Here is a 13,727-nt window from a genome sequence, read left to right as displayed (position 1 = left end):
TTGTGACGTTATAGCGATATCGCTATGTGTGATACTTACCTCCGACCGGCTCCCCCGCTGTCCATCGCTGATCGCGCGAGAATGTCCGGCTCCATTTCTCGTCGGGCGCTTCCTGCTGGCGCCGACGAGCGACGCGTAGAGGCGGGCGGGAAGACGTCAGGATCGCTGTGTGTGAAAGGTGAGTATTTATGCGCTGCGTCGCTGCTGCATCGCTGTGAGATCTGCCTGTTTGGCAGCTCACTAGCGATCATTTAGCGATGCACCAGCGATCCTGACCGGGTCATATCGCTGGTCGGATCGCTGGTGCATCACTAAATGTAAAGGGGCCTTTAGTGCAGAGGTGGAGGTCTCCCAGGATTTTTTTTTAGCAGACTTAAGCTGTGAAGAATCCTCAAAAGGGGAGTGCAGTCTTTTTTTTGCTACCCTTGCCACCTGTAAATCCACCATAGGAACATCCCATTTAAGGAAGGCACCCTCCAGAGGAAACTTGTGCTTGAATTCTGAGAGGGGTGCTCAGACATTTCTCTGGAAGCTCCCATTCCTGAGGGATCATATCCAGGATGATTTTATGCACTGGGAAGCCAACCTGTCTGCCTGTATTTAATCCCCCAAACATTTCATCCTGGACAGTCTGAGGGTCCGGATGACTCCTCTAACCCCGTAGTGCTACGCACTGTGCTCACCAACTCTTCTATATACTCAGAAGAAAAGATAATTCCTGGCCTCCAAAGTTTTAGAGGCTGTAGTCTCTTCCTATTTCTCTGAGATTGAATCATAGGAGTGCTCAGACTCAGAGTCCTCTAACTGGATATCTCTCTTAGAGGGAGATGGATCGGAGGAGGAGGTGGCGGAGGGGGGAGGGTAAAAGCGGCTAAAGAGGATTGTACCTCCTGTTTAACAAGGGTACGGATTTCATCAATGAGAGGAGTGTTCAGCTCTGACCACTCTATCCGTGCACACTTTACAAGAGTTTTTTCTTCCATAGCCACGGAAGCTTCTTATTGCATATGGCACATTTAGAAGTCTTTTTGGCAGGGGCCTTATGGATAGACTTTAACTAAAAGAAAGGAAGAGAAGTGTAAGTAGAGGGACCATCTACACCCAAAACCCCAAGCTAGGACCCCCCCCCCCCCCCCCAACACACAGACTTAGGCCGGGATCACACTACCGTGTGATGCGAGAAACTCGCACGAGTCTCTCGTATCAACACCCGACGCTGCCGCCGTCACTCAGGACCGGAGCTGTGGCTGCATAGGCATAGAAATACATACAGCTGCAGCTCCAGTCCTGAGTGCCGACGGCAGTACCCGGACTCGTGCGAGTTTCTCACATCACACCCGGTAGTGTGATCCCGACCTTAATGAGGCTGGGGCAGCGCTGGGCTCTGCAGAAACAGGGCAGGAGGCACCATCCATACTAAGGGGGATCAGTCTTAGCTGGAGGTGTCTTCCGGCAGATTTATAAAGAGATAAACCCTGCCCTCAGCGCTGATAATCTTTTCCCCTCCTCCTCCCTGGGTCCTGAGCAAGCTTCTGCAATCTTCAGCATGCTCTGCACGCCATTCGGCAGTCCGGAGACCGCAGAGGGACGAAACCGGAAGTTCATGCGTTCCACCGGGGACGCAGGTGGGAGAGGAAGATCCCGAATCCACCCAAAGGGGAGATGGAAGCAGTACGGAGGAGGAAGGCAGAGCACACGACCACCACTGCCCGGCTTTAGCTAAGGTAATACTGCAGTCGCTGGCCACGCAGCATACCTGAACACCTCTCCATGCCCAATGGGGGACAGGAAAGACACTGGCGAGTGAGAGGTGGGAGGGGTTTTCAACCTCTTTGTGCTTCCTGTCACCTATTAGTGTGTGAAGACAACCTCCTATGATGTCATGGAAGGTGACCAAAAAAAAATAAAAAATTTCTCTAAACAATTTTAACGACCTGCCCTATAAAACTGTCCCATTAGTTAACCCCTTTAGTGAACCCCTTAAAAAATAAAAAACAAAGCAAAAAATGATTACCATACCGCTGAACAAAAAGTGCAATAACGCGTGATCAAAAAGACACATAAATATCCATGGTACCGCTGAAAACGTCATCTTGTCCCGCAAAAAACGAGCTGCCATACAGCATCATCAGCGAAAAAATAAAAAGTTATAGCTCGCAGAATAAAGCGATGCAAAAATAATTATTTTTTATATAAAAGAGTTTTCATTGCATAAAACCGCCAAAACATAAAAAAACGACCTAAATGAGGTATCGCTGTAACCGTACTGACCCAGAGAATAAAACCGCCTTATCAATTTTACCGCACGCGGAACGGTGTAAATGCACCCCCCAAAAGAAATTCATGAAACGCTGGTTTTTGTTCATTCTGCGTCCCAAAAATCGGAATAAAAAGCGATCAAAAAATGTCACGTGCCCGAAAATGGTACCAATAAAAACGTCAACTCGTCCCGCAAAAAATAAGACCTCACATGACTCGGTGGATCAAAATATGGAAAAATTATAGCTCTCAATATGTGGTGATGCAAAAACTATTTTTACAATAAAAAGTGTGTCTTTTAGCCTATGACAGCTGCCAAATATAAAAACCGCCATAAATAGTAAATCAATGTAAAAAATTAATCCGGCACTCAAAAGATCAAATGCTGATAATGAATATTTTTATTTTATTTCAGAGGGCATAATCCAAAAAACATGACGTTTCGGTCTATTCATTGACCTTCATCAGACTAGGATAAATAAAATATAATAATACAAATCAATGTAAAGTGTATATCATTGTCTTTTAAAGAAATCAGAAACATCAGGGAATTATAATTAACAGATTCATATAGTTGTAATATATGTACATATAGTCATAAAGAGATATATAATATGCAATGTATACAGATATGGGGTATATAGCATATACACATAAGTGCATACACACATGCATATATACACACACAATGTAGCTGAAAAAAAATACAGTAATATGAAAATCATGATCAATGTCATAAGACATATATTGAAAAATTGCTATATAAACTCCTGGCACATAAATAGTGTGTCATAGGGAAACATTGTTTTATATTATGGTAATGGAGGTATTTACAGCAAATCTGATGACAAAAGAAATAATATAACAAGTTTACTATGAAAACCATATGTAATTATTTGTTCACAATGAAAACTACATGTAATAAATGAGAAGACCTGTCCTGATTAACCACAGAGAGAGACGCTTACCGGTTTAAGATTGAAGCCCATCAGAAGAGAGAAATCACGGGAGAATCTAAAAGTGAAAGTAAAAAGGCCCCCTGTGTAACTGACTTGCGATATGCAGCATCAATAGAAAAGAGAAAGCAGAGCGCAACAGGATGTCAGGAAGATTCTTACCATGAGTAGGTCATAGGAGACAATCTGGTGCAGAAGCGCTGTGCAGTAACGGGTGGGAGCCGATGAAAAATGCGCTCTAAAGGACCAGTGAACAGTTGTGCTCTGATATAGTAGTGTGTCCGGAAATGAAGTGCCGGAAATGACATGTGAAACTTCTATGGAACGCAAGTGAAACACAGGTGAATCAGCTGACCGGAAGTGCGTCACTGAGCCATCTAGGAAGCAGTAGTGCTCAGTGGAACGCTGCTGTGGAACGCAAACAGGAAGAAGATGGTGCAGGATGCGGTCCATAATTACTAATATGGGCTGGCTCATCGCTGGATCGTGTTTAAACAGGTAAGTATCAAAGAAAAATTAACTCCTCTGATGTGGATAGCGGACAAGGAGTGGAGATGTCATTCGGCCATCTCTAGAATTCTCTCTGCGATAGACATTAGCGGTCCTGATCGCGTACCTCCTTGCCGGTTTATGTATGCCACCGAGGTTGTGTTGTCCGTTTGGATTCTCGTGTGGGTACCTCTTAGCTGCGGGAGAAATTTAGATATAGCATGATGTATCGCTTTTAGTTCCTTCATATTAGACAAACTTCCCGCTTCGAGTTCGGACCACTGACCCTGCACCATATATTCCTCTAGATGGGCCTCCCACCCCAAGTGGCTAGCGTCCGTGGTGACTATTTTAGAGGGGACAATCCACCATGGAACCCCTCCTGTTAGATTATTTGGGTTCAGCCACCACTCCAAGGAGCTGATTACTTCTGGTGATAGGGACATTCTCCCATCTAACCGCCCCTGCAGCTTATCTGCTTCTCGCAACACAGCCCATTGCAATTTTCTGGAGTGGAATTGGGCCCACTGCACCGCCGCAATGCAAGATATTAGGGACCCCAAAAAGGACATGCCTCCTCTCAAGGACATTGTGTTCTTATCACCCGCCATCCGTACCTTGTTAATTATAGCCCGGATTTTTGTTTCAGGCAGAAAGCATTTTTGACTTACAGAGTCTATTTGAAGGCCCTGGAACGTCTGACAGGTTACCGGTTGTAAGAAAGGAAAAATGGCTGACAGCAACTCATTGATCCAAGAGAGGCACGTTCAAAGTCCAAAGACCCAGTTGGACACAAAATCCAAAAAATGAAGAAGAACAGCATCTCATCCGGGTGAAGAGTATATAAACATTTATTGTGCCATGCTTGAAAAAGACCATGTGATGGTCGAAACGTCGCATTTTGTCATGGCACAATAAATGTTTATATACTCTTCACCCGGATGAGATGCTGTTCTTCTTCATTTTTTAGGTTACCGGTTGTAGTCTGGACTTTTCTCAGTTGATCAGCCAGGCTAGTGTCTGCAGGGATGAGATATCAGCTATCCTACTCTCGCATTGGGAAACCGAATTCCCTACTATGAGCAGGTCGTCCAAGTACGGAACTATTAAGGTGTCCTTTAGCCTTAAATATGACATCACCTCTAGCATTAGCTTGGTAAAAACGCAGGGTGCCATGGATAACCCATACGGCATCGCCGTGAACTGGAAATGTTGTATTCGGCCCTCTAACGAGACTGCCACTCGTAGGAATTTTTGGTGCTCCCTGCATATAGGGAGATGGTAATAGGCATCCTTTAATAATAATAATAATAATAATAATAATCTTTATTTATATAGCGCCAACATATTCCGCAGCGCTTTACAGTTGAACAGTTTCAAACACAACAGTCATAAGTAACAACGTTAACAATACAATAATTAAAGCGAAATAAGACGACCCTGCTCGTGGAGCTTACAATCTACAATGAGGTGGGGGGGATACAAAGCACAGGTTTGTATTTACAATGATGTATTTACAATGACGGTCCAGCCATCTTCAGGGGGTGGGGGTTAGATGGAGATAGTGAATGGGCTACACACACACAAACATGACTTTGATTACTGAATGTGATAGGCCGCTCTGAACAAATGTGTTTTGAGCGAGCGCCTAAAACTATGCAAATTGTGGATGGTCCTAATATTTTGGGGTAGAGCATTCCAGAGGATTGGCGCAGCACGGGAGAAGTCTTGGAGTCGGGAGTGGGAGGTACGGATTAGGGCAGAGGTTAGTCGAAAGTCATTTGCAGAGCGCAGCGGTCGGTTAGGCCGATAGACAGAAATGAGGGAGGAGATGTAAGGGGGTGCCGCACTGTGGAGAGCTTTGTGGGTGAGAACAAGTACTTTGAATTGTACCCTGTAATGAATTGGCAGCCAGTGTAACGACTGGCGAAGAGCGGACGCGTCTGAGAAACGATTAGCCAGATGGACAACCCTGGCTGCTGCATTAAGGATAGACTGGAGAGGGGAGAGTCGAGTGAGAGGGAGGCCAATTAATAGAGCATTACAGTAGTCTAGGCGGGAGTGGATCAGGGCGACAGTGAGAGTTTTTGTTGTTTCCATGGTGAGAAAAGGGCGGATTCTAGAGATGTTCTTTAGGTGTAAGCGGCATGAGCGGGCAAGAGATTGTATATGGGAGGTGAAGGAGAGATCGGAGTCGAACATAACACCCAGACAGCGCACCTGCTGTCGGGGTGTTATTATGGTGCCACCCACAGAGAGGGAAATGTCAGATTTAGGGAGGTTAGTAGATGGTGGGAGCAGAAGAAGTTCAGTTTTGGAGAGGTTGAGTTTCAGATAGAGAGCAGACATGATGTTGGAGACTGCAGACAGACAGTCAGTGGCGTTCTGTAGTACAGCGGAGGTAAGGTCAGGGGATGATGTGTACAGTTGTGTGTCATCAGCATAAAGATGGTACTGAAAGCCAAATCTGCTGATGGTCTGTCCAATTGGGGCTGTATAGAGAGAGAAGAGAAGGGGGCCAAGGACTGAGCCCTGAGGTACCCCAACAGTGAGAGGAAGAGGAGATGAAGTGGAGCCAGAAAACAGAACACTGAAGGAGCGGTCGGAAAGATAGGAGGAGAACCAGGAAAGAGCAGTGTCCTTAATGCCTAGTGACTGGAGCCTAGAGAGTAGGAGAGGATGGTCAACAGTGTCGAAAGCTGCAGAAAGGTCGAGAAGAATGAGCAGAGAATGGTCACCATTACGTTTTGCTGTCAGAAGGTCATTGGTCACTTTGATGAGTGCAGTTTCTGTCGAATGTACATCCTTTAGGTCCAAGACTGCCATATAGCACCGAGGAAACAAGAGTTTTATTGCCGAACGTATTGATTCCATCTTAAAGGACCACAGCCTCAGAAATGTATTAAGCTTCTTTAAATTAATTATCGTTCTAAAAGAACCATCCGGCTTAGGGACTAGAAACAGAGAAGAATAAAACCCCATTCCCCACTCATCTCTTGGCACCTCTACCAGTACATGCTTAGACAAGAGCCCTGCTATCTCTATTTCCAAGGCTTCCTGCTGCGTTGGGGACTTCAGAGAAGTCAATAGGAAGGAGTTCGGTGGGTACCGAACAAATTCTAGCCTTAGGCCTGTTGATACAATATTAATGGCCCAGCAATTGGATGTTATTTTTCCCCATTGGTGGCTGTATCTTAGTAGCCTACCACCTACCGGTGATTTATCGCTACCAAAACCTGTCCCCCAATCTGAAAGGACGTTTCCCAAATAGGCTGCCTCTCTGCTTGGGATCTTTATTGCCCCAGCGGTCCTGGGGTTTGAAATCCTTCTTTTTACCAAATGGAGGATTCCTGAAGGCTCTCCTGTTGAAGGGAATGTATGGGTTATGGAATCCCTTTTTCCTCTCACCCGCTTTTGTCAGGATCTTGTCCAACTGTGTGCCAAACAGGTACTTACCCTGACAGGGCATAACGCAGAGTTTAGTTTTTGTCTGCACATCGCCTCTCCACCCCTTCAACCACAAGATCTGCCGTGCTGCGTTGGTTAATCCTGCCGCTCTGGCAGATAGACGGAGGGAGTCAGCTGAGGCGTCAGATAAGAAGGCGGCTGCACCCTTAATCAGGGGAATAGAGGAATGGAGCCTGTCTCTGGATGCTCCCCTTTTTATTTTCTCCTCCAGTTCATCTAACCATATCATCATGGACCGTGCCGTGCACATGGCCGCTATAGCCGGTTTGAAGGCCCATGTGCATGCTTCCAAAATCGCTTAAGTATCCGCTTTGCGGGCTAATGGGTCCGATAATGTTCACGCATCCTCTACTGGTAAGGAAGATCTGCGGAAGGTGGAGGCCACTGCCGCATCAACCTTGGGGGCTCTCGACCAGGATGCCAAATCCTCATCATCAAACGGGTATTTCCATTTGGAAGCTAAGGGGGATGAAGGTTCTTTGCCCATTTCTCCCACTCCTTTTTTACCAGCTCCTTAATTGCTGGTACTACTGGGAAGGCTCTGACCTTCTTTTGGGAGATACCGGCAAACATTATTTCCTGCAGGGTTTTGGGCTCTTTAATATTGGATAGCCCCATGATATTCCGCAGATTTGACCAAATTATTCACACTGTCTGTGGGGAAGCAAGCCTGCTCTTCCTCTTCTGAGGTTGGGTATTCCTGAGATCTATCTGAGTCCAGTTCCCCAGCCTCCGACTGCGACCTAGACGCCGGTGACGTTATCCTCCTAACGGAGGTCTGCCTTCCTTGACTACTGGAACCGCCTAAGGCCCGCAGTTCTTCTCTGATTATTGTACGGATATCCGCCTTACTACCCAAGGATTCCTCCCATAAGGTTTGCTCAATACAGGTCTAACAACCTCTTAGGGTGACTACCTGGGAGGGGCTGGGGGCATAAGGCACATTCCCTGTTTTTAGCTTTCTCCGTTCTTTTGGCCTAAGGGTATACAGACAAAAAACAGGTAAGCGCTTGACTCCAAAACACTCACGCATGAATTTCGTCAGCTTAATACCGGCTGCGGGGTCCGAAACTCAGACTGAGGCGAGGCGCGAGATGGCTTACGCTTTTTCTCCGAGGGTTCACTCAGCCTAAAGCGTCTGCTAGTATGACTCCTGGAGCTGCTGCTGCTTCTTCTAGTGCTCTCACTTCTTCTTGTGCTGCCACTTTTCCTAGTACCGCCATATGGGGATTCCCCAGGCTGTACTTCTTGGAGCGAAACCGGGTCGTTTACCGACATGGCTGCGCACCGGTAAGCCTCTGGCCGGTGCTTTTATGCAGCCTCCCGGCTTCGCTTTCTCTTCCCCTTCCTCTTTCTTTTTTTTTTTTTCCTCTGCGCATGCGCGGTCGCCTCCCTGTGATACCGAGATGTCTTGCCTGCCCCGGAAGTTCTCCCTGCACTTCCGGGCCGCCTGGTCTGCGTTACAATGGCGCCAGCCTCCTTACCTCCTCTGGCCGCCGCGTGTCTCCCGACCACTGCCCCTGCATCGTTGGAGTAACATACCGCTGACCTCATCAGGTATGTCGATTCTCCCCTTCAGCACTCCCGGCACCTCATGCGTCCTGCGCGAGCTCAGTGATTCCTCTTAATTCCCTGGCCTCGCCATCTCAGGGGGTTCCCCGACGCTGTGCTGCGCTCAGTAATGCAGTATCCCATGCCAGGGAAAGCTCCAGGTGCCGCTCCAATGCACCCCTGGGTGTGCCAGGCACCCTTCGCCAAGGCCTGACCTGCATTACCAGCTGAGGGGGAGTCCCTGTTTTGGATCCGCCTGTCGCTGCTTCCAGCTCTGGGGCCCCGTTGCTCATATAATGCCGCGGGCGGCTACCAGGCTAGGAATCCTCTTCTCTGTGGGTTCCTTCTAGGAACAGGAAACCAAACTGAGGGAGCGAGGGGGACCGCCCCACTTATCTCTCTGTAGGTTTCCTGTTCCTAGGGGCGGATCCCCTCTCTCAGTGGGTGCTGTCGTGGCGAAGAGAAAAAATGGTTTTGTAAATTTTGTTGTAAAAATGAGAAATCGCTGGTCAACTTTTAACCCTTATAACTTCCTAAAAAAAAAAAAAATTTGGTTCCAAAATTGTGCTGATGTAAAGTAAACATGTGGGATATGTTATTTATTAATTTTTTTGTGTGTCATATCTCTGTGATTTAAGGGCATAAAAATTCAAAGTTAGAAAATTGTGAAATTTTCAAAATTTGCCAAATTTCCGTTTTTTTCACAAAAAACCGCAAGTTATATGACTGAAATTTTACCACTAACATGAAGTACAATATGTCACAAGAAAATGTCAGAATCACCGGGATCCATGGAAGCGTTCCAGAGTTATTACCCCAAAAAGGGACAGTGGTCAGGCCGGTTTCACATTAGCGCATTTTCAGCGCGCGCACGGCCGGGGGGTAGCTCCGCCCCCGATCCGGCTCTCTGCCCGGCGTGCCCGCCCCCTTCCTTGTAGCGCCGCCTCCTAGCGGACAGCAGCGCCTGCGATCGGCGCACCCTATCTTTAGCATAGGGTGCGCCGATCGTGCGCAGGCCGTGCGCTAGTTGCGCTTTGACCTGCGCTGCGCACTTTTGACGGTGCGCCGTGCGCGCCAAAATCCGAAAAGTTTGATTTTGGCGCGCACGGCGCACCGTCAAAAGTGCGCAGCGCAGGTCAAAGCGCAACTAGCGCACGGCCTGCGCACGATCGGCGCACCCTATGCTAAAGATAGGGTGCGCCGATCGCAGGCGCCGCTGTCCGCTAGGAGGCGGCGCTACAAGGAAGGGGCGGGCACGCCGGGCAGAGAGCCGGATCGGGGGCGGAGCTACCCCGGCCGTGCGCGCGCTGAAAATGCGCTAATGTGAAACCGGCCTCAGAATTGTAAAAATTGGCCCGGTCATTAACATGTAAACCACCCTTGGAGGTAAAGGGGTTAAAAGAGGTCTGGATACACATGATGAGAGCATTATACTGCCTCTGTACAAATCCTTGGTTAGACCGCACATGGAGTACTGTGTACGGTTTTGGACACCGGTGCTCAGGAAGGATATAATGGAACTAGAGAGTACAAAGGAGGGCAACAAAATAAATAAAGGGGATGGAGGAACTACAATACCTAGAGAGATTAGTATAATTAGGATTATTTAGTCTAGAAAAGAGACAACTGAAGGGTGATCTAACAACCATTTATAAGTATATAAGGGGATAATATAAATATCTCTCCGAGGATCTGTTTATACCAAGGAAAGTTATGGTCACACGGGGGCATTCTCTGCGTCTGAAGGAGAGAGGGTTTTTCCACAAACATAGAAGAGGATTCTTTACCGTTAGGGCAGAGAATCTGGAATTACTTGGAATTACTGAGGAGGTGGTGATGGCGAACTCAGTCGAGGGGTTCAAGAGAGGCCTAGATGTCTTCCTGGAGCGTAACAGTATTGTATCTTACAGTTATTAGGTTCCATAGAAGGATGTAGATCTGTGGATTTATTCTGACGGAATATAGGCTGAAGAGGATGAACAAATGTCTTTTTTTCGGCCTTGCCAACTATGTTACTATATCTCTTTTTATTATTTTGTGATTTAAAAAAAAAAAAAAAAAAGCTTTAAAACTTTTTTTTACTTCGTCCCTGTGTCGGACTTTAATTCTTATTTGTCTGATCATTGGTCTCATACAATGCAATACACATGTATTGCATTGTATGAGAGCTGACAGGGTTACACCGGCAGATCGCTTGTTAAGACTCAGCTGCTGGCTGAGTCTAACAAGCCATTGCAGCAGGCAGACCTGGAAGTCATCATGTGACCTCCGTCTACCGGGACAGCGCGGGTTCCCCCGTGATGGGATCGGATCTTATCACAGGGTGGCGTCATAGAGGTGGGTAAAGCAGTGGTCTCTCTCTGCTATCTTCTAAAATCATCTATAAGATAGCAAAAGGGTTAACATCATTGGGACCTGATCTAATCAGGTCCTGATGATGTCACCTGTCAGTGCTACAGCTCTGCACAGAAATCGCAGCGCATGCAGGACCCTGGGGGTCCTGAGTGCTGCCAGATCACCGACTGCTTATAAACATCAGTGCTGCACAGAGCCCAGAAAGCACCAATGTTTATCTACAGTTGGCAGTCGGGAAGCGGTTAAGGCTTCAAAATGTTTCACTGTTTTACTCCTAACATAGGGAGGCAAAGTGATAAATACCTTATTATTCAGTTCACTCCTTTCTCGAGTATGGCTCCTTTCCAGCTGTTGCTGTAACTGTTCAAGACATGTCTTCTGCTGTTGCTTTATGCTTTCACATTCAGACAATAAACTCTCTTGCATACGACTTTTAAGTTCCACTTCACGCTGTAGTGAATATTTTTCTTGTTCCAAAATCTGAATCCATAATTTAAATGCAAAGTAGTTAGCATTATGGTCCTCACCTGGAACATAATATCTGGCTCAAACATAATAGGAAGCGTTCCTTAATTTACCTCAATAGCACTGGTCATTTCAGAACGTTGCTCCTCTAACTGATTTTGTAAGTCACTTTGACTCTCTAAGAGCTGGAGCCCATATTGTGCAGCCCTGCCCCTCTCCTCTTCCACCTCTTTTAACTGACACCGCAGTTTTAAGATTGCTTCTGATTGGTCCATTGTGACAGACACCTAATACGAAAGAGAAAAACGCATTACAAATTTATATTTAGACAATGTCAAAAGTTCTAACTGTACGTAGATTTATCATGATCTTATTTTCGTCTAAGGGTTTGTGCACACTATCAGTAAACGCTGCGGCTTTGACTGTGTACTTAAGTGCATCAAACCCGAAGTGGCCAGATGTTACAGCATAATGGATGGCATATCAAGAAATCCCATGCCCACTACACGTCCACAGAGGTAGATCACCTGTGAAGACTGACTTGCGGCGCATCTTTCCAGACCGCAGCATGTCAATCTCCATAACAGAAATTTCACCCATAGAATGTATTGAATGTGGTGAATCTACACAGTTCAGTGAAAACATGTGTTCAATCAACGCGGCACTTTGGACTCAGCGAACATGCGCTGCTACTTTCGGATCGTGTGCACCCGACCTAAAGGCTTACAAATATTTTCCGAGATCAAATGGAGTTTAGAAAAAGCAGATTTTTAGTTCTTTCTTTCTGCAAAAGCTCTTGGCCGAAGCCTTCACCGACACTAGAAATCACTGCTGTTGCCTGGTCTCTGTTGTCTCCCAATGAAGAACCTCAGAAAGTTTCACAAGATGAAAAAAAGATTATATAGAAACAGCTGCAGCATATTGCCTGATCTACTAGTAGTCTAAGCAGTAATGCCACTTATCAAGACAATAACAGTCAATGGCATGATCTGAGCAGCCATCAGTGGGATGTACCATAGCTTAATGCTGCCGTGCATTTGTATGATTAAATAGAGAAAATACACTGGATGGATTCATGAGCAAAGAAGGGATGCAATTTGTGTGTATGAGCCAGCTTACCTGGTCACCCTGTAATGTGTATACATAGAAAAATAAAAAATAAAGGTAAACAGGATCAGGAGAAGGAATGTCCTACTTACTAATTTTAAATACTTCTGTCTGCCATGACCTTTCCATGAGATTACCTTCTAATCTCCAGTTTAAAGCTCCAACTAACAATCCGTTTTGCAAGGTGACAATCACAGTTTCTTGCAATATCAGATAGTAACTGGATCACAAAACTATCATAACTATAACTATTACATTAAAGATGTATGCTCAAATTAACATGGGATAAGGAATATCTTTCCCTTCACTGGGGATCCGATCCCTGGGACTTGCATCACTCCAACCAAGTAAATGGAGCAGTGGTCAATAATGTGCATTAGTTCTTATAAAAGTGCTGCAGACTAGATGAACACATCACTCTGCTACCTCCGTTGGTCTCATTAAGAATAAATGGATCAGCAGTGCATATTTTCAACAACCGCTCCATTATCACTGGGTTCTTTTAAACCAAAGTGGGTCCCAGCAGTTGGACTCCAAGAGATTGAGAAGGTATCCACTTTCCAAATGGATGAGGAATAACTTCCAAATTTAAAAACACACTTTTAATAAACAATCTTATTTTGCACACTAGTGCGCTTGTCTTATCAGTTTGCATTTCCAGGTTCTCACTTGCCTAGAACAAATGCATCTCCAGGATGTAACCTACAAGATATTCAATAACACTTTAGTCACTCATTTAACCCCTTTGCAACCTATGACGTATAGGTACATCATAAGTCTTGTATACCTCTTTGATGCGGACCCCGGCGCTGAGCCCGCTTATTTGATCAGCTGTCATGTGCTCTGAATAGCTGCGGGTGAAATCACGATCAACCAGCGGATGTTAACATATTAAATTCTGCTGACAATCTGACAGCGGTATTTAACATGCTGGAAGCACTTTAACAAGCCAAGCACATCGGAGCCAGTCACATGATTTCAGGGCACCGAGTTCACATGACAACCGGGGGTCATTGCCGATTTGCTATTCATAGCAGATGATTTTCGGAACACACAGCACAAGCGATCGGAAGCTCG

The 13,727-nt window shown here is 46.1% G+C and overlaps 1 protein-coding gene across 13 annotated transcripts in view; it reads right to left on the bottom strand.

Moving 5' to 3' along the window:
- Nucleotides 1–13,727, bottom strand: part of SPDL1 (spindle apparatus coiled-coil protein 1) — a 470,586-nt gene that overhangs the window by 424,598 nt on the left and 32,261 nt on the right. For all 13 annotated transcript variants that reach the window (XM_073589468.1, XM_073589469.1, XM_073589466.1 and 10 more), the window contains exons 2-3: nt 11,657–11,830; nt 11,382–11,558 (exon numbers count right to left, since the gene is read on the bottom strand). In XM_073589468.1, coding sequence (XP_073445569.1) covers nt 11,382–11,558; nt 11,657–11,830 — 351 coding nt within the window. The remainder of the gene's footprint in view (nt 1–11,381; nt 11,559–11,656; nt 11,831–13,727) is intronic.

This window comes from Dendrobates tinctorius, unplaced genomic scaffold (assembly GCF_039654945.1).
Source record: "Dendrobates tinctorius isolate UK_male_01 unplaced genomic scaffold, ASM3965494v1 ptg000108l, whole genome shotgun sequence".
In the NCBI taxonomy this organism is placed as follows: Eukaryota; Metazoa; Chordata; class Amphibia; order Anura; family Dendrobatidae; genus Dendrobates; species Dendrobates tinctorius.
The sequence above is the reverse complement of the archived record's forward strand: the minus strand, read 5'-3'. Positions and strand labels throughout refer to the sequence as shown.